Source organism: Spea bombifrons, chromosome 1, assembly GCF_027358695.1.
Source record: "Spea bombifrons isolate aSpeBom1 chromosome 1, aSpeBom1.2.pri, whole genome shotgun sequence".
Lineage (NCBI taxonomy): Eukaryota > Metazoa > Chordata > Amphibia > Anura > Pelobatidae > Spea > Spea bombifrons.
The window spans coordinates 119,358,990-119,385,276 of NC_071087.1; the positions used below are offsets into that span (position 1 = coordinate 119,358,990).

At 41.0% G+C, this 26,287-nt stretch overlaps 2 protein-coding genes across 2 annotated transcripts in view; one reads left to right on the top strand and one right to left on the bottom strand.

The window, feature by feature from the left end:
* Positions 1-26,287, bottom strand: part of C1H22orf39 (chromosome 1 C22orf39 homolog) — a 255,521-nt gene that overhangs the window by 142,065 nt on the left and 87,169 nt on the right. The window lies entirely within an intron of this gene.
* MAPK1 (mitogen-activated protein kinase 1) lies at positions 467-24,378 on the top strand. The gene is made up of 9 exons (XM_053470945.1): positions 467-761; positions 13,786-13,968; positions 16,502-16,691; positions 19,174-19,290; positions 19,501-19,615; positions 19,722-19,853; positions 21,767-21,876; positions 22,213-22,340; positions 22,961-24,378. The coding sequence occupies exons 1-8, from the start codon at positions 631-633 to the stop codon at positions 22,321-22,323; spliced, it is 1,089 nt and encodes a 362-aa protein (XP_053326920.1). The 5' UTR covers positions 467-630; the 3' UTR covers positions 22,324-22,340; positions 22,961-24,378.

The window sequence follows — 26,287 nt, forward strand, 5'->3', positions numbered from 1 at the left end:
TTTTAAATATAACGTGAAATGTTCTTTATACTTATCACTGCACAAAAGATACAGTGACAGCTGTCAATCATTCAAGGCACCGCTGAGTACTGAGATGAATCTGAGCAATTTCTAAGATGACATCAATACTAAACTCATCCAACAGAGACATGTGCAGACAGAATTATTATCATATCCACGAATGCATTGTTCTGCTCACTATGTATCGCACAAGGCATTTTTGTAGCGTTAACCTGGCTCACGCCGCATCCAACCGGATTTTCCTTTGTAAATCCTAGCCAAATATACAGACACTGTGTTGAAAATAAAGATTGCTTCATTTAAAAAAAATGAAACCAGCGCAAACCACGCCCACTGCAGCAAAGCGTGCGGGAGTTGCCGACGTCCACCCTCAGGCCCCGCCCGCTGCCCCTCCCCTCCCACACCCAGCAGGCGGGAAGGCGTTAGCCTGGCAGCGCCTCTCAGTTATCTACCGAGTGAGGAAGACCCAGCGAGAGCTGCGTACCTGGGGCGCCGCCTCATCTTTCCGACCGCTTCGCAGGGCCATACGCACCTCGGCGGCAAGCCAGAGACATAGCAGCTCGCGCAGGAAGCAGTTCCCTTTACACATTTCCCTACACGGCAGGAAATATGGCGGCGGCTCCAGGGGCCTCGTCTAATCCCGGAGGGGGACCGGAGATGGTTCGTGGACAGGCTTTTGACGTGGGTCCGCGTTACACCAACCTCTCGTATATTGGAGAGGGGGCCTACGGCATGGTGTGGTGAGTAGCTTAAGCGCCCTAGTGTTACTCCTTTCCTGCCCTCCCTCCTATGGCCTCTCCCCACCCTGCAACAGCCAGGGATGTGTCTGCCCCGGGATTTGCAGCAACCTCTCCCGTGCGGCCTACTCTGTCAGGCTGACATGTCCCCTCCCCCGTGTTTAGGAGCAGGGAGTCGATGAATGCTGTGAGATGTCATATATCTGTGATTGTATGTGTTCCTATATATGTATTTCTAATTGGCTGCTATGCTCCTCACATTATAATCTTTTTTTTTGTTTTTCCTACGTTGCTGTAAATCTTTAGTGTTAAACGTGCTGCTGTCGGTATTGACTAATCGGGATAGGTATCGTGCTCGTTTCCTCGTTAACGCCGCTGTCTATAACTCCTACCATAAGAGTGCCGTGACAGGGATGCCTCTGCCGGGCTGGATTGTGCATTCTCACTGCTGCCTCAGTTTCTTGACATGGAGTTTATTGATCCCTAGTCCCAGCTGTTCTATGGACATCGTGATTCGATCATCGAATTCTGAAAGATGTATTCCGGAAATGCTCCTAGTAAATAATCCCAGACCAATGTATAGTTTTTAGGTGCCTGCTGTGTATTTACAACAGTTTTTTTTTTTTTTACTTCTATTAAATGGGATTTGAGAAACTAATTGCACAAAAGATAGTGAAATGATTGAGTGGTAATATATTTCGGAATAGTTTAATACTTTTCTTCTGCTGGGGTTTTTTTTTCTGCCTTGTGGTGTTTTAAGGCCTGAATCCCTTGGCAGGTGCCGCTGAACATACAGCCATCAAATGATTTATGACATTGATTTTTTTTTAATGCCAGTGATTGCTATTACGCAAGCTGAACCTGCCACCGGCATCTGAAATATGCAATGCTGTTTTTGTATGTAAAAAAATGAGTAGCCCAAGTGCTAACTGCATCTAGTAATTGTTCTGCACGCAACACCCTTGCGGCGATTATTGCAGACTCATTGTCGGTTGTTTTGCGGATCGCGTGTGTGCCAGTGTAGTATACAGCTTAATTCTTGACATACCCATCGGTAAAAAAAAAGTTACAAATGCTCAACAGACAGTAAGTAGTTTTTTATTGCTTATTAGAGGCTCATTTAATGTCTGATTTTTTTTGCAGGGATGTATATGAAAAACATTAGTTTTAAGGAAGACATTTAATCCAACTGAATGCGTGTATTGTATACTTGCTTAAATGATAGTACGTCTTAAGAGGCTCGTTTTACGTTTTGTACAGCTGATATTGGCTAGCAGCCCAAATTCCTTTTATAACTCATAACTAGCATCATTTCTGATAAAACAATTGCACGGCATGATGCTTGTTGAGCCTCATAGCTGAGTGTTTAGGCTAATAGAGTAGTAAGCACGTCAGTGGATATATGAACAAATATTGCAGCATACAGCATATGTATTCACTGTTGAGCGGCCCGGTGGCCAGAATGGCCGAGCGCTGGCTCTATATTTCATTGCAGTCCTGTTTTTGTTCTCATCTGTGTTTGTGTCTCTCGCTTCCAAGGGGAAAACAGAAATTCAGAGTGGTTCCTAAAATTGTAATTCCCTTTATAGACATTTGCCCTGCCCTCTAGTTTATCATCTTTAGAATATTTTCTTCAGATGAGGGATTATTTACAATAGTTTGATACTCCTGAGTATGACACATTCCTTAGCGGCCCACTTGCATTTTAAAGCCACACACACTGTCGGATGCCAACCTTAAAATATCTGTGGTCAGTGCCATGCTTGCTTTTGTATAAACCCACAAATGGTCACTCCCCTCACTGTAAGGCTCTTATTAAAATACATGTTTGTGATCTTTGTATTTGAAGGAACCGAGCTTTATTTCGTCTACACATTTAAAGCCTTACGAGGGATACTTCAGTGTCCCAACCAAAAACAATGCATATTCATTTTTTTTTTCATATTAAAATTGGAGCTAGAATCTGTAGCTCTGCACGTGACCGTCTGCCTCTGTGGACTGATTTTTCTTGCCACTGATTGGCTGCTTGAAGCAGCCAATAACTGGCAACAAAGGGCTCCCATTGAAATCAGTGGGAGCCCTTTCCAAGTATGGGGATCTGGGCAGACCCTTGCCTGCAGCATTCTCTAGTCCCGTGCTAAAGCTGACTAGTTGTAAGTATATTGTGTGTGTGTGTGTATATGCATTTGGCAAAACACATCTGCCCGCAGGTAACTGGGAAGCGGCGCTAGGGGCAAATGGATAATGGGGATTCTGCAGGGTTGCCTGGAGGCCTGTGCAAGGTGACACAGCCTTGTGTCTAAGAACCTTTTCTCATGTTTAAATGGAAATAGGATTGTAGTGACGTTTATTGATATGCTTATATTTCTATCAAATAAAGACTGACCTTGACTTGTATAGCTCCTACATACATAGATACGGACAAGAATTTTCTTAAATGAAATTTGTTGTAACTCCCCCTCATTCACGCTCTTATACTCGCTCTCTCAATGTCTCCCTACCTTCTCCACTGACCACTTCCATGTCCCTCTCTCCTTTTCCACAGCTCCACTCCATCTTCTTGTTTTTCTGTATTTTTTCTTCATCTTGTTCTCCCTGCTGTGTCCGGTCCATTGTCCAGGCTTCCACGAAAGGGCGGGGCCTCTGCACAAGCCCTCTCTACTGATTGGGGGAATGGCTGTCCCTGTGGGCGTGCCGTGGCTCACAATACTTGACTTACACATAGATTTTCTGCACAATCCACTTACATAAGTCGGGGCTGTATTGAGATTTGTCAGTCACTAAAACGTAATGGTGCTGTTAGATATTATACTCATAGCCAGGGTTTTTTGACAAATAATCCGACATGTATTCAACTAGCTGTGTCATTAATAAACTTTACCTGCTGCTAAAAACGTAGTGGTTGGGACTAGAGCCCTGCGCGGGACTGCTGTTTTAATCCCGCTCCCACTACATTTGTGCCCAATCCCGCCCACCTCCTTACCTGAACTGCAGATTTCCTGCGCAGTCCTGGGTGGAGCAAGAGAAGAGACGCTGTAAGGGAGCAGCGCGAAGGCAGCCTTATGGGACTGCGCGGGATTACCGGGACCCGCAGGTACAATGCCTGACCTCCCGCCTGCAACATCAGCAAGACCGCCCGCGCCCACAAGTTTTTTGGCGGGTCCCGCAGGACCTGCCTCCCAATGCAGTCCTCTAGTTGGAACTAAGAAATATATAAACATACATGGCGATATGCATGTACACGATCCGGAGAATACAAAATTACAGATATCCAAGAGTTGGTGTACTGTTAAGTCGCACTACATTTAAATGTAATTCTGAGATGCATAATTAATTTGCCTTTTGTAAAGCTGCAGTCAGAATTCCTTTTGAATTGTACCAGTTTTTTTTTTTTCCTTTTCAGCTTCAGTATGTAATAAATGCTTCCTTTTCGTTAATACACTTGTGCTTTATGCACAGTGCATCACCCTATAATATGGCTATGATTCTGGCACTCAACAGGTTACATTAACACTATTAATCTAGAGGGTTACTATACTGGGTAAAACCTTGATTGGGAGTAATAATGGCAAATCAGGTCCCTTTCTTGTGCCATAACATCAGCTTAAGAGCTCCCTTTGTATTTGGTTTCATGTACAAAAAGCATGCTTTTCAACTGAACTATTAAATGTGCTTCAAGGTAGTATAGAGCAATAAAGATGGTAAAAGCTCCCATTCGCTGTTTGTCCAAGCTAACCTCTGTTTTGTGGGTGGTCACCTGTGCCTCTAGAGCTCTATGGATCGATCTATACATAGTAATTTATTCCACTGGAAAGGAAAGTTGGCAGCGTGAAACATTTCTGGGTCAGTACAGCTGGCTGGACAAGTAACTTTTATTCCTGACTACCAACTCTTCTTTAATTCTGTGAAGAGAGATTCCTCCAACCCTGCCCACAAGCACTTTACAAATACCGTTGTGTACAAGTCAAAACCTGTACCGTTCAAGGCTCTTGACTACTCAAATCGGAGAGCAGATTTGTGAAATGGCCTAGCACTCGTTTAAATGGTGCTTCTGGGAAACCTTTATTCAATTATTTACATGCTCACGGGGAATGTGGAGGTGCCAGGCAGCATCAGAAGCGGCCAATGAAAACACATAAGGTCATCTGGAAGGTAGTGTAATCTGGGAATAAACCCCAGTCTCTTCTCACAGTATGTGCCAAACGGGGACCTACTGTCTTATCCCCCCCCCAACCATCCAGTAGATTGTAAGCTTGCAAGAACAGCGCTAGTCTCCAACAAAGAAGAAAAAAAGTAAAAAAATAATTTAATATTTAAAGGAACCTCTTTAGTTATTAGAGAGATCCCCCAAGGGGGATTCCAGTCATGTTTTAAAAAATGAAAAGAAACAATTACCAAGCACCTTCTGTCCCTCTTAATAAAATCATAAGAGTTGTTTAGTGGGGAGTATTTTGGGCCTTTTAAAACATAGTATTTAGTATAAAGTGTGGGGATGTTGCTTTGGTATCTACGGTGTGGAACACATATTAAGCAAATCTACAACAAGCTGTTTTTGTCCCCCAATATTTGAGTCTTTAGTATTTGATTGCTGATACTATGCGTATAAATGTGATTTCAAACTAAAGCCCTGAAACAAGCGCATACTGTGTAGGAACCGTAAACGAGAAACTTGGAAATTAGGGACGAGAGACCAAACATCACAACCTGGTCCTTAAAGGGTTAAAACGGGAGGCTTTACTTCAAAATGCCTGGAGCCTGACTTGAGTCCTAGCCTGGCCCTGTGTGCCACGATAAGATATATAAAATAATTGCCAGGAATAAAAGCACAACCCAAGCAAAGAATGCACTTGGTCTGATGGAACTGTATGAATGGGTGTGTACCGCATTCCAGCGCAGCACACAAATCGCCTTAAACCAGGAGAAAAATGGCAAACGCCAGACACACTCTGACATGTTTGATTTCAGCAACCAGTAGCACTTCAAAATTAAGCATAATATATCACACACTGTATCCTCACTTAAGATGCGATTGTGCTTTATATGCCCTTTATCAGTGATGCTTGTTTCGAAAAGTTAAAAACTAAAGGAAAATGCCAAAAACGAGACCGAATCTTAACAGAAGCCACAAAATGTATACAGGAGGAGGACTTACAGCCGAGTGACTTGCAACCTAACCAGTGAAGACATGAATCTGCATTCCACAAACCCAACAAAAATACAGCTTAAGAAAAACACTCTCTGCAGTCAGTGATCGTTTAGTGTGTGCTGTAAACGGTGGATCTGGAAATCTAGAATATATTGTGTACAGAGATGCCCAAAAATGATGGATCGGGTTTATTCAACTGTTTATGCTGAATAAAGCTATAAAAGAATTAGCTTCATTTATAACTGGAAATCTAACATTGATTGGATGCAGAATTGTCCCATGTATTTGCCCCCCCCCAGCTAAATTACCCAGGTAGATACATTCTGCTGAATGTAGGTTATACTCGCCTCCAGTGGGATCCAGCACTGCCCCTGCTGAACGCTGGGGGGCGTTGTGTAGACCCCAGTGTGCACGTGGCTGCTTATGCTGTCAATCAGGCTGTGGCAGTAATGAGTTGTAAGAAATTTCAGTTCACGGCAGAAGTTTTTGTAAGGTAAGGCCTATTAAAGTACTAAGTAGTTTAGTGTGCATTCTTCCACTGTAGGGGTGTCTGGGACATCAGACTTCCTTTAAGTGCTATGAATCAATCTGTGTGCAAGGATTTAGATTTGTGATCTACAAAGCATTTCAATATCTTCCTTGTCCCGGCCTTTTTATTTCCTGCATCAAAGCCACTGTATTTCTTAAATTGCACTTGCTTATCTTGTTTGTTTACGCCCTCAAATAAGTCTGTTGCTGTATTTGTGAGAGGCTATGATGGCTACTTCAGGGTAAATGCATACATGATCATCTCAGCCAGCAGCACATTAGCGTTATTTTTGCAACACACGAGATATTGAGGTTTAGTAATTCTCAGGGAGCTACCCACGTTCCAAGCGTCTATCTGCTGCAAACTTTATCATTGGGTTTGTGTGTTGCGGTTTCACTGCCATCGTCCCGTAACTCTGTTACAGCAGTCGTAAGTAGGGCTCGTGCAGACAGATTATGTCAGGAGCCTCTGTTTATTTTAAAGTGATGGGGGTATACTGTACCCCCCACTATAGAATATGTATTCTCCCAAAACAAAAAGCACTTTGCTGGCAAGACCCCATCTGCGCCATTGGCACGGGTGCCTGACAGATACTGGGCTGTCCGGTGAAGAAAGGGGAAGTCGAAGAGAATATAAAAATCCCTTTACAAACTTTTGACTTTTTTTTTTTCTCTCCAGGTATAATTAAGTTGTCATGTTCACCAACTATCATTTTAGAGCAAATATTAGCCTTCGCTTGGCTCATAGTATACATCATGTTATGGTGCCCCTGGAGGTTTATTCACTAAAAGGAAGCATTGTCGGTTTGCCGGAGAGTGATCATTTCAACTCCCTGGCTGCTCTATTCATTATAACTCGCCAACGCCGACCAGAGGCTCGGGAAATTGTACCGATTCAACAATGCGTTATATAGCACCAGTCAAGCTAGTCTTGCAACGGGAGCTCTCTGGGGTTTTACCTTAATGAAATAGTGAAGGCGAATGCGGTGGTAAATTCCTAATCCTTGGCCTCTGCACCCCCCCCAATCCAGTTTATCTGCAAGATAACATTGACACGGTGTGATTCTGTAGGTTGGGGTTTACCTTGGACAAGATCTACTTAATTCTATGCAGCGATCGAATGGGTTTTATTTGGTGATCCCGTTTTTGATCTGTACGCTGTGCTAAATTCTGTAATTCTTGTTATTTACAAGAGTGTTTGTGGGCTGAGTAAAGTAGGTGTTGGCTCGTTCACAAGTGCTGAGTGCAAGGAAAGAAGCCTCGGACAGCGTGCGGGAAATAAATGGAGTTGGGGCTTGAAATCTGCGATCCGCCGTGCAATCTGGTGAAGCGGCACCTAACATTTCTATGGAACGAATATGTTGTAGAGGGAAACACTTGGTTGTTACTTCAGGCAGTTGTGGAAGCTAGAAGTGAAATGCTTCAAGGGGCACATCGAGTGATTAAATAACCGCACCTTATTCCAATCTTTTGTTTGCTGCCAATGCAAACAAACTGATTTCACGGCTGTATATTTTGTACCTGTGCTGACAAGGTTAAACATTAACGTTTGTGTCCAAGACACGGTTAACTCTTCCAGAGATTTCTCTATGAAGGCATGGCACCTGGCCAGAGATCCCGTGCAGACTCACATATTTCTTGTTTTGGTCATTGTTTTTTTGGCTTTGCCCTGACTATTTTTGGTGGGACGCTTTGCAGGCATCAGTGTTTGGCTTGCGTAGGTAGACACAGCCTTTGGATGTTTCTATACAGTTTTACATTTTTTACTTTTTTTTTTTTTTTTTTTTTTGCATACTTCAGAAACTTTATATAATTTTTTTTTTTTTTTTTCAGGGTTGATTCAGAATATACTTAGATTTCTTTAAGATAGTTCTGAATTGGAATAGATCTAGGGTATAAGTTTCTGCAGGGAGGTTATATAGTAAAACAATCTGCTGGCTTATTGTTCTCTGGGATATTTTGGTCCTCCTTCCAATTTCTGATGTTTTGTGGTCGTTCTGCGGAAGACACTAAGTATAGCTTTGTGTTTACTCTTTAAGTAGCAGGTGACTTAAAGCTACTGCTGAACAGACAGCAGCCCTATTTGTGAGTAAAATACACACGGGTGTATCTTTCAACTGTTTTGTTTTTATTTTTCCACAAAAGGTTATTGCTTGTCTCCAGTATCCCCACTGGGTGGAAATAACTTCTGATTATAAATTATCATCACTGGTTTCCTTCCTTTATTTTTTAAATGTTTAAGGCTGCAGGATAGTTTTTACTACTTAAAATCAGGCAGGTTGGCAACGTGATACTTGGTATAACTAGACGGTCATTTCAATGCTTGGTTTGAGGCAGAGCAGACCTGTTTCACTTGTGTTGTTGTATTTAGTAGTGAAATGATTCGTGGAGGACGGAGGATCCAGCTATTTCCCAGCAGAAGACTTTGAAGTTCTGCTGCTCCGGTAATTCTCATCAAGTTTACGGACAGCCTGCCATTCAAAACAACCTCGCCAATGATGAATGCATAGTAACCCTTTCAGTATGAACCATGTATCTTTTGCGTGGTGGCATTGTAGGGTGCCGTCCCCAAGAGAAAATGTTCCTGCAGTGTTGGGGAAGCTGGTTATCGGCAGCCATGTTACCGGGTACCTGTGAGGCTCTCGCGTGTTTAGCAGTGCGTATGAGACTTTTGTTAGAGGGAAGAGGTGCGTTTACGGTTAAACCCGCAGGCTTCCTCTAAACAGACGACGCAGATAAGTTTTAAATAAAACAACTCTAGAATGCTGTCTTTGCGACGCTTTCCTTTTTAATACTGCAGCTCCACAGCTGAAGCTTAACACCCTCTCCACAAAGTAGAGATCACGGTCTAGGAACATAGGATTTGATTAAAATGATCTGGCCCATCGAGTCGTCTCCTTATTTTTTCTGTTAAGGCTCGTCACTGGCCCATGGTCTTATGTTCGTGGTCGTCTTATTACTATCCTACATTGACACGCAAATTAACATTGTGCTGCTTCTGCTGCCAGGCTGTTCCACCAGCATTTATCTGAAGTAAACCTTCCTTACGTTACATCTAAGCCCCAAAACATCTAGTTTTGGACTCAGACTCTTAGAAATAAACTTTCCTTGTGAACTTCTTACCCGTTTATGTATTTAGCTTCTGTAACATATCCTCTCTGCTCCAAGTAATACATATTAAGGTCTCAATTTTTGCCATTCCTCATATCCCTAAATATCCTGTAAAATGTCTGTAATCTGTTGGAGATGCCCCCAGAACTGTGCCCAGTGGTGTTGGTGAGGTCTGACCAGGACGGCCGGATGGTACCTTCTTAGTTTTCTCAGCTTAGCGTAATGCTGAAGGTCAAGCTGCAGGAGATGTCTCGCAAGTTCCAGCATGTATCTGAGGCTGCAGGAGTTCAAAGGTCTTACTTGGTTCTTCTGTTACTCTTTATCACCCTGCATGACTTAACTTGTGTTCATTTTAGGTATGTCTTGGCCTTTCCTCAATAGGAAAAAAAATATTTTTCTGTATTGGCCTAAGAAAACAAATGGTGATACTTTTTTTGGGGCTAGCATAGAAGATTTAAACTCTTTGGAAAGAGAGAACCGTATCTGATAAAACATAACTTTCATTAAGATACAGCTCAAATAGAGATCAATACATCACATAAAGAAACCAACTTAATCACATAAAGAAACCAACTTGTTCCTCATTAACCTCCATCTGGACACGGCATTGTTCTATCCCTGGCGGTTGGTAATTATCCCGGCCGCGCTGCAGCTACAGGGCCTATAACCTCGGGACTCCTGTGTATCTATTCACTATCTGCAACTTGCCTGTGTATATCCTCTTCACTACCTGAACCCTAGTATATCAAAAGGGATGAATAAACAAATGATTAAATCCAATATAATTTAACCCTATGCGAGTTTCATCGTAGCTATCCCCATGGTGCCATCAGGGGAGTTCTAAGACAGAAGAAGTTGTAGTGTTGCATGAAGAAGACTTTTTATTGGAACGCTTCGGCTAAAGATGCCTTTCCACAGAAAACTCAATGATATAACTGATGTATTTTCCTATCTACTGAGCTTTTTAACGAAGTCTCAAAATTCTCAGACAGCTCTTTTGCTTGGCATGTTTCTTACGGTTTTAACAGACCGCTTTGTTTGGATTTTCAGCAGTGAACTACTTAAGGAGCCATAAAATGTTTTGGCTTTTTTTTGTTTGATTTTTTTTTTTTTTTTTTAAAGCACTGTATGCCTATTCAAAGACGATGTTGATCACATAAGTTATATTGGTGTAAAAAACCTAATGGTTAGAACTACTGTAGCACTTTCCTGTAATTAAATGAATATAAAAGGCCTGCATGGAGACCCACTTCCAAACTTAATATAAAAATAAATTACACACTACTGTGTGTGAAATTGTCCATTTTAACCAGTAAGGTAAACCTACAATGATTACACACACACTTTCAGGCATTGTGATGGAGAATCTTGCTTGTTATCTCTGACCCTCCACTAATTCTGTTAGCAATGTCAAGCAAGTGAATGGATAATTTAAGAGATATATCATCCAAGTGATGCTCCCATCATATACAAACCAGGTAGCATTGGCGTTCATTAGATTGTAAACACTACTCTATGGTTGTTACATGTATCATTTGGAAGTGACATTCTGATTACTGTTACATACCATTCAACACGGAGACAAGTGGGTGCTTTGTGGCTCGGTGCTTGCTTGGAACAGGACTCAGAATGCCTTGTGTTTTTTTTTGTTGTTTTTTTTTGTCTTACTAGTGGGGGTGATCCATGAAAAACAATGTTTTTAAGTCAATTGTTATCCTTCTTGCTTTTTAGAAGGTGTGTGTGTAATATATATATATATATATATATATATATATATATATATATATATATATATATATATATATATATATATATATATATATATATTATTGTAAAAGGGTGAAGCCGTATTAGTCCAGTATACACAAAAAGAGAGGTTGGAATGAAGCACTCAGCAGTGAAATGGTGCACGAGCCAGGGTACCACCAAGTCCCTCAATAAATCCAAAATAAAGAAGCAGAGGCTCAGCAGTCAAATGATAAGGTGAGTTTATTTCACACAGGCAACGTTTCGACGCGTGAAATAAACTCACCTTATCATTTGAGTGCTGAGCCTCTGCTTCTTTATTTTGGATTTGTCCAGTAGACACGATGTCAAAAAATAGAGTATTGCAGAGTATGCGGCGATACCTTTTTTTATAGGACTAACATAATATTAAAAAGACAAGCTTTCGAGAGTTATCCTCCCTTCATCAGGTCTGAAGCAATACTAATCAACATGATAGAGGTTACAACTTAAAACAAGTGATGGTATAAGAGTAGGGGGGTGTCCCTGGGTTATCTCTCTACCTCTCTGCATTTCTCACCTCCAGACCTATTATTTACGACACCCCACTCTACCACCCCCCTTCTCTTATACCATCACTTGTTTTAAGTTGTAACCTCTATCATGTTGATTAGTATTGCTTCAGACCTGATGAAGGGAGGATAACTCTCGAAAGCTTGTCTTTTTAATACATTGTATGTATATATATATATATATATATATATATATATATATTACACCCCCCCCCCTTGGCTACAATGCCACAGGGATGCCCCTACAGCACTTGCTACTATACAGCATGTATTCCATGTTGACTGATGTGTTGATGCCATTTAAAAAGCCTTGCTTTTAGCTACTATTTTTTGGTTGCCTGCTATCTGCTTAATTTTTTCTTTGTGGTATCTAAACAAGGATTTAACTAGCAATTTGCCGTTTGTTTCTCTGGCAACTGAGTCCCAGCTTTGCATCAGCACAAGGAAGGAGGCATTAATTAGGACGATGCCGGAATGATATAAAGGGGCCAATTAGATTGTTGAGCTAAATCTAAATTAGTACTAGTTCAGTTCTGCGTCTCTATGGTGCCCAGTCTCCTACCGCATTGGAAAATGGTCCAGGGACGTGCTAAGTTTTCCATGGCTGGCTGTTGATGTAATTGGAATCGACATATATTTAGCGTTGCCACTCGGCATACAAGCAGTTAACTACCTTATCAGTATCCGACTTGCTTGCAGTCCTTTATTTTTTATTTTATATAGTAAAATGTCATGCTTAATCTTCACAGGACTCAAGCTGGTGTGTAGTTTGTAAGAGGCTGCCAGTTCTCTTGCCTTGTTGTTATAGTAACTTGGATCAAGGGCATGTCTGGAGATAAATGCATCGCTGGTACAGAAATGTTATGAACAATCCTCGCACGAAGGCAAAATTATACATCTTAAATGAAGGTCATGGATTTATTGTTTAGGCTTGTTGAGCGCAATACTTTTTTTTTTTGGAATAGCGCTTTTGTGTTTGGGTAGGCATAGCATGTTACGTGAAAGTCTGGCACAAGATGCTCTGTGGCCGGAAGTGGCATTCTTTTCTCAAGAACAGGAAGTGTCAAGATCGGCATTCACACGCTAGCCCATAGTACAGAGTAAAGCTTGAAGAAACTACTGTATACATATTTATTCATAGCATGATCCGTAAGAGGGCTTCTAAGAAATGTTCTATGTGCGTTACAAATTATGATCATATGGAGAGATGTAATTAACGGAGGGATTGTGAATAAATGAGCTGCTAGGCCGTGCCTCTGCTGAAACCTGCCCCTTGACCCAGCCAACCAGCCTCACTAATTACACCAGCCACAAAATGCAATGTGTGAAAGTGCATCTGTACAATAGGCAAGCCAAGTTATTATCTGAAGTTTTCAGCTGATCTGTATAATTCCAAGTAAGCTAAGTTTGTAACACCCATCAGCCAGCAGGACATAATCCCAGGATACAATGTGTGTAATTACAGGCTGGTGAGCGGGCACGGGGTTCACGCATAACCAAAAATATATATACTGCTCTCCCACTTAATGCCTTTTCAAGTGATTTAGCTATTGAAAGGTATATGTGAAACCTGATCACATGACCATTGTTTACAGGTTTTTTTTTTCTTTCATGCACTCTGTGTAGACATCCTTTTTCACTCGTGGAAAATATTTCGCTTATGCGATCAGTGTTTGAACTTGTCCTACATCTCTTGTAGCAGGTAGCGTTCTCGTCAAAGTATATCTACCGTTCTCAGTCACTGTTTGGCTTGCAACTGGCTGGAGGTGAAAGGCAGTAGGCGTATTACATTGAATGTCTGTATCCCAATCTTACAGCAATCTTGGTGCCAAAACGGGGAGGGGGGGTTCCGATATACTTTGTGAAAATCAACATCTTGCTGCAACACCCTGCAGCTCCACCTCTAACTCTAAAAGTTATACTTGTTTTGTTTTTTTCTTTTCAGTTCTGCTTATGACAACGTCAACAAAGTACGAGTTGCTATCAAGAAAATCAGCCCTTTTGAACATCAAACATACTGCCAGAGAACATTGAGAGAGATCAAAATCTTGTTGCGTTTTAAGCATGAGAATATTATTGGAATCAATGATATTATCCGGGCTCCAACCATCGAGCAAATGAAAGATGTGTATCCTTTTTTGTTTTAAGATTTGTCCACATGTATGGTTGCAAGTATTCTCGTGTATGTGTCTTAGCAGTTATCGTTATTATTTACCCTGAAACCCTCTTGTGCCTGTCCAGAGTTACTTCACGTGAGTCCACTTCTTTTTCATTTGATGACCTAAACTGTCAGCCTGTAGTTTCTTTAATAGGTGGTGAAAAAACATTGACATGGTTTTCTAACAGGATTGTTATCACTTAATGTATTAATAGTTTCCAGTCTCCTTTGCTGAGTTTATTTCCCTGCAGTCCCTGGTGACTAGTAGATCGGCTCACCCTTATTACCTTTAGTCTAAAAAAAAATAATAATAAAAAAAAAATAAAAGCCCTTCTAGAATAACTTTTTTTGTTTGTTTTGGTTTTTTTTTATTATTTATTTTTTTTTCTCCTGCCTACTCCAGGTAGGGGGATAACCTCTGCACCTTTACTGCTGTCTGGGATGGTGATCCACCAGCCCAGCGGCTTACCCGAGTTGCGGGAGGGCTGGTGAGCGATCGGTCTTTTGTTTAGTCTCTCTGGAGTTCCCGGCTGTTGCGATTCGATTTGTTCCAAGCCACGGTTTTGGTGCTCTGTGTAGCCTTACCATAGGTAAGGGTACTGTTGTATTCTGTTTGTGTATTGAATTTTCTTTGGGGTGTTCTTGAACCTTTGTATTGCTCTGTCTCCTCAAATTACGCCCCCCCCCCATGCACACTCTGTGGAGGATAAACCCAAGAAAGCTCTTATGAAAATCAAACATGCCTCATGGTATTTCAGATTCAGGATGGAAACTATAAAGTCTGCTCTTGATACTTTAAGCATTAACGACTTGCATGGTCTCCATAGACCTAAAAGATACCTATTTTCATGTTCTTATCAACCCGTCTCATCAAAGGTTTCTTTGTATAGCAATTCGTTGGGCAGTAGAGACTTATCATTTTCAGTTTCAGGCTCTTAAATTTGGCCTCATGTCATCTCCCATTTTTTCTGTGGTGATCAACACCCCCTGCTAAAGCTGCGATGGGTCATAAATTAGCTTCTCAGCAAGCGCTACGTTCCTGGGCCTTCAGCTGGATAGCTGTCTAGGAAAAGTCTTTCTTCCCGTCTCCAAGATAGAAAGCATTCAGTTGCTGCTGATTCTTCTCGAAAGACCTCCATACTGACTTGTATGTCTTTGGCAAAATATCATCTGCAAGTACCCAGTTCCCATGGGCTCTGGCCCACTTGAGAACTCCTACAGAATTACATTCTGCAATCTCATTGCCCTTCCTCCTTGTGTCCGAGCTTCTCTTACCTGGTGGATACAGACACTTTATCAGTAGGAAGAAAGTGGTCCATTCCAGACAGAGATCCTGACTACCGAAGTCTTGAGGGTTGAGGAGCCACTTTCCAAGACAAGTTTGTGCTGATCCTCCTCATTTCGGCTGTCTAGAAATTTAGGCGGTGGAGAATGCTCTTCACCATTGGGGGGCCGGGTTGACAGGCAACAACATCTTGGCACATTTGGAGAAATATAGAGCAATCCTGGATGTTGATGTCGTAGTCTGACTGTTCCTTTGGGCAGAAACGCATTCCATCGCGTTGACCTCGGTCCATGTCAATGGTTCCCTGAACGCTCCGAGCTCCAGTCTTGGCACTTGTTCTCTGAATCTGGAGGTCTTCAGCTTTATAATCCAAAAAGGCGTACTTCCAGGGATCAACTTAATGGCCTCCAGATGCAATGCTCAAGTCAGAACTTTTCAGGCTTTTCAGTCAGTGTCTCTGTCTGTCTCTGAATACAGTATCACCTCCGCTAGATACATAAGTGAGTTACAGGCCTCATCCATTAAGGACTATCCACCTGCTTTTGGCTTCTTCTGGCACGAACAAGTGCTTAAGTGTTTCCGAACGCTATATTGCTAACTGGATTGTTACAGCCTTCAGCCTAGCGTATTCTGCAACGGGCAAGTCTTGGCCCTCTGGTATTCGGTCCCGCTTGACTTGTCGTTTCTGCCACCCTGAGCTGAAAGATGCCTCAGTCCTGCCCTATCTACTAGATATACCAGGGACTGCAGGGAAGAAAGCTTTTGAAAAGCAAATATGAAGTGTCCCACAAACTGCTTTTGCATTCATGAGTAATAAATAAAGGCACAGGTTTTACGTTGTGATTGTTTTCCTACCTGTTAAATGTCTGTCAGAATTCTTCAGCTCTCTGCGTGTTCCGGTGGCATCCGTAATCTCCAATTGACGAGCCGTGTTGGTTAAACACTGTATGCTACACAGGCACACTTTATTGCGTTGGCTACCACAAGTGGGAACCCCTGCCGACTATAAGAATGTACACAAACATTTTGTGTTTGATGTCCCCACATTGATCAAATCTTTGCTTTATAAATTACACAACTGAATATTACTACACATCTCTGAGATGTGTTTTAACAACTCATGCCTAAAGAGAGGCTTGGAGAGAGCAAACCTGTGCAGTGCACAATGACATGGTGTATACGTCTTAAGTGTTAATTCCTTAACTCAAACGTTTCTAGGTATATTGTGCAGGACCTCATGGAGACTGATCTTTACAAGCTTCTAAAGACACAGCATCTTAGCAACGACCACATCTGTTATTTCCTGTACCAGATCCTGAGAGGATTAAAGTACATCCACTCGGCCAATGTTCTGCATCGTGATCTGAAGCCTTCGAACCTGCTGCTTAACACTACTTGTGATCTCAAAGTAAGTATATACTCACATTGAAGCCAAGAAAAAAAAAATTGCAGATGGAACCTATTTTAATTTCTACCTCCTTCCGATCTGCTGACCTGTGATTACCTGTGAGCCAAAGTTTAGTTATGATGTAACGTTTTGGTTAAGGGGTGTATATGTAGGGCTGCAACTAACTATTATTTTAATAATCGATTAGTTGGCCGATTATTTTTTCGATTAATCGATTAATCGGATAAAAAAAATGAATGTAAATTTTTCATTTATTTAAAATAATTTACTAAACAAATGATGTTAAATACAAACAGCAGAATAAAAAACTTTGATAATACATTTCTTGTCTTTATTTCCCAACCAGCCCCCCAATATATGCACATTTGAGCCCAGGCTTGCTACGCTGCCTCCCAGACATGCCATGCTGCCCCCCCACATATGCCACGCTGCCTACCACAGCACTCCACGCTGCCTCCCACATCTGCCACTCCACGCTGCCTCCCACATATACCACTCCACGCTGCCTCCCACATCTGCCACTCCACGCTGCCTCCCACATCTGTCACTCCACGCTGCCTCCCACATCTGCCACTCCACGCTGCCTCCCACATCTGCCACTCCACTCTACCCCCCACATGCCACTGTGCCTGATACGCCTTATACCCCCTGAAACACCACTCCATCCTCCCCAGACATGCCACCCTGCCCTCCCCACATATGCCACGCCATGCTGCCTCCCACATCTGCCACTCCACAATGCCTCCCACATATGCCACGCTGCCTCCCACATCTGCCACTCCACGCTGCCTCCCACATCTGCCACTGTGCCTGATACGCCTTATATCCCCTGATACCCCACTCCATCCTCCCCAGACATGCCACCCTGCCTCCCAGACATGCCACTTCTCTACCCCCAGATATGCCTTATACACCCTGATACACCACTCCGTCCTCCCCAGACATGCCACACTGCCCTCCCCACATATGCCTTATATACTGTATATGCCTTATACCCCCAGATATGTCACTTCACTGCCCCCAGGATTTAGATTCCCCTAAATTAACCCTAAACTCCCCATTAACCATAACTGCCCCTAAATTAACCCTTAACACCCCCTTAACCACAGCATCCCCTAAATTAACCCTAAAGACCCCATCAACCACAGCATCCCCTAAATTAACCCTAAACACACCATTAACCACAACTGCCTCAAATTAACCCCAAACACCCCATTAACCACAGCTGCTCCTAAATTAACCCTAAACACCCTATTAACATAACTGCCCCTAAATTAACCCTAAACACCCAATTAACCATAACTGCCCCTAAATTAACCCTAAACACCCCACTAACCATAACTGCCCCTAAATTAACCCCCACCTCCCTTAACTTTCAGTAGCCCAAATATGTATATATATATATATTACATACATACATATATATATATATATATATATATATATATATATATATATATATATATATATATATATATATATATATATATATATATATATATACACACACATATATATATACACACATACACATTATATATATATATATATATATATATATATATATATATATATATATATATATATATATATATACACATATACTTACAGTTAGATGAGTGTCACAGCCACGTGGTTCTGGCCTGGAGAAGGAAGGGGCGGGGCCAGTTGTCACAGTGATTACAGGGAGGGGGAGTAAGTAGGAGCTGCTGCTGTGAGACGGTGAGTCAGACTAAACGGATTATATAATGAGGGGGATTTTTCAGAGCGTTTGCTCTGAAAAAACCCTCATTTTATAATCGATGATAATCGATTCAACTAATCGATAATGAAATTCGTTGCCAACGAATTTCATTATCGATTATTATCGATTTTATCGATTAGTTGTTGCAGCCCTATGTATATGTTAAAAGCAGGTTTGATATTGTAAGAATTATTTAACTGGATGTGCAGGGAATGGTATCTGAGGTGGTGGGTAAGTAAATGATACAGAAGGACTTATTTTCTGACCCTGTAAAGGTACATGTGCTTCTGCCTAACTATTTAATAAGATAGGCTTGTTACTAACTGTGATTAAACAAAACATTTTGGCTAAATTAATTTGAATAAATAACCTTTTAGACGTACAGACTATTTTAAATGAAAGGCATTTAAGTTCATTTTCTATAGGAAACCATTAAAGGACATTAAATGGCATTTGTCTTTCATCTGACTCAAAAGTTTGAACATTGGGGAACCTCGCATACCAAATGCAACTCTTGCCCTTTTTATCTATTTTAATTGAATATTTTCTAGGACCACGTACCTCGCTTTTAGATGAATATGCAGACCATATAATCAAAAAAAATCCAAATGCTTCCTTTGTATGAATTCTGGAATAACTCCGTTTTAAATCCTGTGCATTAGCGCTCTGCCTATTCTCAGGCTTATACATATTACTTCTAATATCTGAACACCCCATTCTGTGTTTCCTTTTGAACAGATCTGTGATTTTGGACTAGCCCGTGTTGCAGACCCTGATCACGATCACACTGGTTTTCTGACGGAATATGTTGCCACTCGCTGGTACAGAGCTCCCGAGATCATGTTGAATTCTAAGGTAGTAACACTCGACCATCTACGCTGCTTTCGGATTGTAAATTAATTATTTTGACTTCCAAATAACATGACCTTTTTAAGCCTTTCATCCACCTACTGAAGGTTTTTATTTTGGGTGCAAATGCTCATTCTTGATCTTTTAATGAATCCGTTACTCTGGCGCATCATTTGGTGAGTTTGTTTTCAGTTGCTGCAATGTCTGTCATTTTAGGGTTATACCAAGTCCATCGATATCTGGTCTGTTGGCTGCATTCTGGCTGAGATGCTTTCCAATAGACCCATATTCCCTGGGAAACATTACCTTGATCAGCTTAATCATATTCTTGGTAAGTTTAAAAAAAAAAAAAAAAAATAATCCTGTTTGAAGAAACTGTTTTCTTTGCAAATGGAAATTTAATTTATATGTCCTTGTATTCTACTTCTCCTTTTCAGGAATTCTTGGATCTCCTTCTCAAGAAGACCTCAACTGTATAATCAATTTGAAAGCTAGAAACTACTTGCTTTCCCTCCCTCACAAAAATAAAGTGCCATGGAATAGACTGTTCCCAAATGCAGACCCCAAAGGTAATGCACGGTTCATCTCTGTACGCTTGGCTAGATATGGGATATTTCTTAACCCCTTAACGACAATCCCCGTACATGTACGGGGTTGCCGTGCAACGGGTTAACGACAATGCCCGTACATGTACGGGCTGCCGTTAAATAGCTGCAGCGCCGCGATCGCGGCGTTTGCGCCGCGATCGCGGCGTTTTCGCCGCGATCGGCGGCTTTGCAGCATCCACGGAAGCCTCACAAGTGAGGCTGACCGTGGATCCGGGGAGGGCAGCCCTCGGCAGCCCTCCCCGGAAGAAAAATGGCCGCCGCCGCACCGATCATCAAAGATCGCGGCGGCGCCCGGCTAAAACTGCTTAGGAAGCGATATGAATCGCTTCCTAAGCATAAATGGTGTTACTGACATGCCTCGATATCGAGGCATGTCAGCAACACTACCCCCCGACCCCCGATCGCCTTGTGATTGCTCCGAGGAGCAACCACAAGTGCCATCCTGTAAATGACGTTGCCGTCATTCACAGGATGGCATTAACAATAGAAATGAGTTCATAGAGGGTCTATCCAGACCCTCTTGAGAACTCTCGAGCTCCTCCTGCAGGTTGAATGCAGGTACTGCATCCAACCATGCAAGGTCAATGGAGCCCAGCTCACTAGTGAGAGTGACTAGTAAAAAAAAAAAAAAAAAAAAAAAAAAAAAATTAAAAAAAACATTTAAAAAATGTTTCAAAAAAATGTCAAAAATATGGTAACATGTAAAAATCCCCACTGTCACCAAAAAAAAAAAAAAAGTTTTTAATAAGCAAGTCCTAAAATTTTTACAAAATATGTCCTAATATCTTTACAAAAATTCCATTATGGAAAGAGTTAAAATATTGGCATTACAAATGCCCATAGGGTGTCTAGTATTAAAAAATATATGATTTGATGGGGTAAATTGAATTGGCCGGGTTCAAAGATGTCCCAAATATGGGACATGGGGCAGATGTCTAAATGGCAAAAAAATACACACCTCACAAAGGCGGCCTTTTACCTCCCAAATAACCCTACAAACCCATGCATGTGGGGTATCGCTGCGCTCAGGAGATGTTACTGAACACATATTGGGGTGTTGTGTGACACGGACATACACCAGGAGCGATAAATTTATACAACATGTGTGAAAAAAATACAAAAAGAATTACTACCATAAAGTTTCACAAAGGGTAGTGGTAAAATTAGTGCATTGAAAGGGTTAAAATACCAGCATTTCAAATACCTTGGGGTGTCTAGTTTTTAAAAATATATGATTTGATGGGGTAAATTTCATTGGCCGGCTTCAAAGATACCTGAAATGGCACATGGGGGGAAGAATTACCAGATTTGGAAAAAAAGGTTTTGAAATGGCAAAACGCTACCTGTACTTATTGCCCCATAACGTGCAGAAAAAAGCAAAAAAACATAAAAACATTGGGTATTTCTAAACTCAGGACAAATAGTAGAATCTATTTAGCAGGTTTTTTCATTCGTTTTTGCAGATGAGTAAAAGTTTTCTGTTTAAAAAGTGAGAAAAAGTAATTTTTTAACAAAAAATCCCCATATTTTATCATTTTTTTATAGTAAATTAGATGATATGATAAAATTAATGGTATCTAAAGAAAGCCCTGTTTGTCCTGAAAAAAACAATATATAATATGTGTGGGAGCATGAAATGAGAGAGAAGAAAATCACAGCTAAACAGTAACACTGAAAAACGTTAAAAGAGCCATTGTCCCACAATATACTACGAGTAAAAACCCCTATTGTCCTTAAGGGGTTAAGAAATATAAAATGGAAGAGGCTTTTTTTGTTATGCTTATATCTGACAGACTGTCACATGTTTACACTAATCTATTTTTACATGTCTGCTTGAATGAAACTAATGTTTCACTATCTGTCTTCATTTTCAGCTCTTGATTTGTTGGATAAAATGTTGACCTTCAATCCCCACAAACGAATTGAAGTAGAGGCAGCGCTGGCCCATCCCTACCTGGAGCAGTATTATGACCCAAGTGATGAGGTGAATTTTCATTTTGTATTGACATTCATGGGAGCATTTTGCAATTTGCTCCTTTTCTTTTTTTTTTTCTTTTTTTTTTCCCGGATGGGCATATGGAGTACATAATGAAATTTAGCTTGTGGCAGATGTATCCAGGGGAAACATGGATACACGAAATGCAAAACTTTATTAGGGCATGATTGTTCAGGTCACATGTATTTAATGTTAGGCAACATCGCATATCCACTACAAAGCTTTCTCATGTATGCAATAATGGTGTGTTGTCCTTTCTGACTTTTTTTTTTTAATTTAATCTAAACTGGTTACTATACTAAAATAAATTCTTTGTAATTTAAGCCTGTAGCCGAAGCTCCCTTTAAATTTGAAATGGAGCTGGACGATTTGCCCAAGGAGACTCTGAAAGAGCTAATTTTCGAGGAAACTGCTAGATTCCAGCCTGGGTACTGACCATAATCTAATCACAGGTAATGATTTACTTTACACTTCTTTGAGACGCTCTTACTTACACCGCTTAATTAGTTAGATATATTTCTTTACCCCATTTATTGCTTTGTTTGCACGCACTATAGAATACGTTTATATAAAAAATCGCCAGTTTAAGCGTAAACATCGTGGTTTGATATAAGCTTTCCAAGTCATCTGTCTTTGTGCGCTACCGAATACGAAAGGGTAAGCGTGCTTCCAAATCCTACAGCACTGTAATATTATGTTCACGTTATAGATTGTCTTCCAGCTCGGTGGCTTTGTAGAGATGATATAAATTGTTTGCAGCATGTTTCTCACCAACTGTTTAGGGTGTTACTTGGCACCACTAGACAATTCTAGAATGTGAAATTCAGTGACAATATGAATGTGTGGGTAGCAAGTCCTCAAGCCTTAATTTGGCAGGTTTCTCTGTGACTTAATCATTCTCAAAGTCGTGGACATGGGCCCCTATGCATAGCATTCATTTGCACAGGCATGCTGGGGCATATAAAGTATGGCTACTAAGCCTTTGGTAGTGTTCTTGATGGCCACTGCTAGATGTGGATGTGTACACTGCAAATGGATTGTATTTATTCTTTCTTTTTTTGCCCGCTCACAGGGGAAGGCTGTGAAGGACTTCGCACTCTCAGACATCTGTGTTCTTGCCGGTTCTTCCTTGTTGGCCATGTCCTGTGACCCATCTCAGCTTGTCCAGTCTAACTCCTTTGAGCCATTAAGGAGGGGCGGTTCCTGGTAGTTGTGGCTTTTTTATGCTTCTGATGAATTCTTTCGATCTGGAGAATTGTTCTCGACACTCCTTTCGTAAAGCCCTGTTGCAGCGTGGTGCAGCAAGTACACACCTGATGCGATTTTCATTAAATGCTTGTACATTTATAATATATTCTTTTTTTTTTTCTTCCTTTCTTTCTTAAAATGCAGTGGTTTCTTTCCCTTTTTTCTGGACATAATTGTCCTGACTTTCATGGGCTTTACATATTGTGTTTAAACCACACGTTTCTTATGACTGTGGTAACTGGCATTGCGGTTTTTCCTTTAAATCTTATTTGGGAGAGTAATTTCTCTGGGCACTTTAAATCGGTGGAAAGCCCTGTTCACTTGCACATATCATTTTTATTCTCTGGCAGCGGATTGCTTTCAGTTCAGGTGAAAACCCTTATAACGGTTACTATTTTTCTCTGGCACTTACCAGTGCTGTACAGGCCGATATAACCTTGTACTTGCTTGAGGAGCCTGTAGGTTGAACATTTAATCTTTTTAAGAATAATTGTGAACTTGTACACAAGTCATTTGCGGTGAGACAATGCCATTAATGCGGAGAAATAAACTGGCTGAGGAGGAGCATTGATGCCGTATCTGGTAGGATATTTCTAGAACAGAATCCTTGTATTTTCTACCATAAATCATACAGACACTGTGGATTAACACAATTTACCCCTTTTTTTTTTTTGACCCCTGCCATATGCATTTCATTCTATTTGAAACCCACAGTGCTGTATTTGAGCATTACCCCCCCAGTACTTAAGAGCAACCAGCTACCAAATATCACTAAATCACATGTTTTAACCTAGAAATCTTTTTTTCTTTCTTTTTTTTTGCAAGTATTTGTTCCTGGAGTTGTATGACGTGGAGTTTATTAGATGTCATGTCCCTGTGGAGTGCCTCCTCCTTTTTCTCACTGCTTTGTGTGGTGAAAAATTTGCCTTGTTTCCAATTTTTGCCGTGCCCTCGCATGACTGTTAGTTTTTCTGTGCAATGATGATTGTCCAAGTGCCACATGCTTACGATTGATGATACATGAAAGATGTGTTAACCTCTAAATTATGTTTCAAAGGAATGTTACCCCATGACCTTCACCAAGATGAAGCGGCTCTATTTTTAAAACTTTGCCCCCCCCCATGGCTTTACTTTTATTCCGGCAGAAAGTATAACCTCATGTGTGAACTGCCTACAAACATGAACAATATTGCACTTGTAATTGATTGGATAAAAAATAAACTGAATTCTTCTCTCCATTAACTTTATTTTTTATTAACTTTATATGATTGAGCTTTTGTTTTTGAAACTGCATAGATGGATAGAATTTCTTAATATCATTTTCTGGTAAGTTAGTAAATGGATTTTGCCGAGCAAGATATCCTCTGTTAACCGCGTCGGATGTATGTTGCTAACGTTGTCCATTCTTTTGCATTACGCGCTTGCCTGTTGACTGATTAAATACCCCAAACCAGACATGTCTGCCGTGCACAAGAAGGCTGCGCTTCTGCTTGATCGCTGTAAGCTCCGTATGTTAAAGCAGCATGCCTTACTTTCATTAAGGCTTCAATAATTGCAACTATTTATTGCCAATGGATTTACCAACCAGATCTTTATCCCCTTGTTAAATACATCCATTGTAGTTCCACTATATACCTAACAATGCTCTGTACAATCCCCTTTTCCTCTTATAAAACAGATTATATATTTGTATGTATATGTGTGTGTTTAATCAGTCTGATGCTGCTTTTGAGCATGGCGGGATCTTTTTGATAGCTGAATTTTCTGTACACCCAAGGTTGAGGAACCCAACATTGTTGAGAAAATCCAGGCATATATAGTCATCCCCTGGTGCTGCTTAAATTGAATTTTGCACATGATACAAAACCTCATTTTAATAGGACAGGGCTGAATACCGAGCCCTTTAAACGAACCTTATTGCCATTTTCTATTGTATTGCAGGGGTTCAGCTGCTGTCTCCTGAACCTTCTGTGTGTTAGATGTGGGATATATCACAAGTACCTTTTTTGCTCCTTCTGAATTAAGGTAGTCAGAACTTGATATTCTCTGGAATACCCTGTGCCATTGCATACATTGGCGTACCTTTTTTTTAACCCACAATTCTTTCACCTTACATACCTTAAATGGGGGAAAAGGAACAAAAAAATGAACATCTATGCACTGACATACTCCATTCTCCATACAACCATGTATATCACTCTCGCACAAAGGTCGTCATGGAAAACAGAAGCCATATTAAAATCTAAATAGAAGTCTTTACCATGTTTTCTTGTTCACCACAAGCAGCCATTGCATGTTTTGGGCTCAGGATTTGTCTGCTGCTTAAAACCGCAGACCCCTGCAGCCCGTATACAGAACACGAGGAAAAAGGGCAGCTGCTGGAATAAGCCGGCATATGAAATCGGAGAGCGTTTCGAGAGTAGACTTGCATACATTGACTTTATAACGGGAGCAGGGCAAATACACTTCATGCCAGTCCAGTTCATGCCGCATTCATATCCTATGTTGTTCAGGAGCATTTGAGCAGCCCAAACCGCCTGCTTCTTTTTCTCCCCGTACGTGGACGTTTTTCTCCACTTAAACGTATTCTGCCTTCTTGCTTCAGGTTTGCTCTCTACGTAAGCAAAAACTGACCAGATTATCATTCTAACTAGTTAAATGCTGTTCTGACACCTGCTACAAGGAGGCATATTCTTTGTAGTTCTTGTCCACCACCTCTGCTCCTACCATACGATTCACATTGCAGCTAATGGTCAGAACTAGTGATCCCCCCCATTCTGCCTTTTGTGTTGTCCATATAAAAGCATTCTTACCAGATTACTGAAAGAGCTTTGTACTTGCTTTGTACTGTTGGTGCCTTTCCAGTCTTGTATTCAACGTGTGTAGTTGATTAAGTAGGCTGTAAAGTCAGACACTTCACTGCTGCATGAGACTAATTCATTACCCTTGAGTGATAGGGCTTGTAAAAAAAAAAAAAGGATTCTGATCCATCTGGCAGTGAATAAATTAAGAAAAGATATAAAATTTTTATAACAGATTGTATGTTCCTTAAACTGTATTGTAACAGCTAAACATGTATTTTATTGTGAAAGGTATGTAACCTGGTTAATCAATTAAGACAATTGTATAAGATTTATCAATTTTTTTTTTT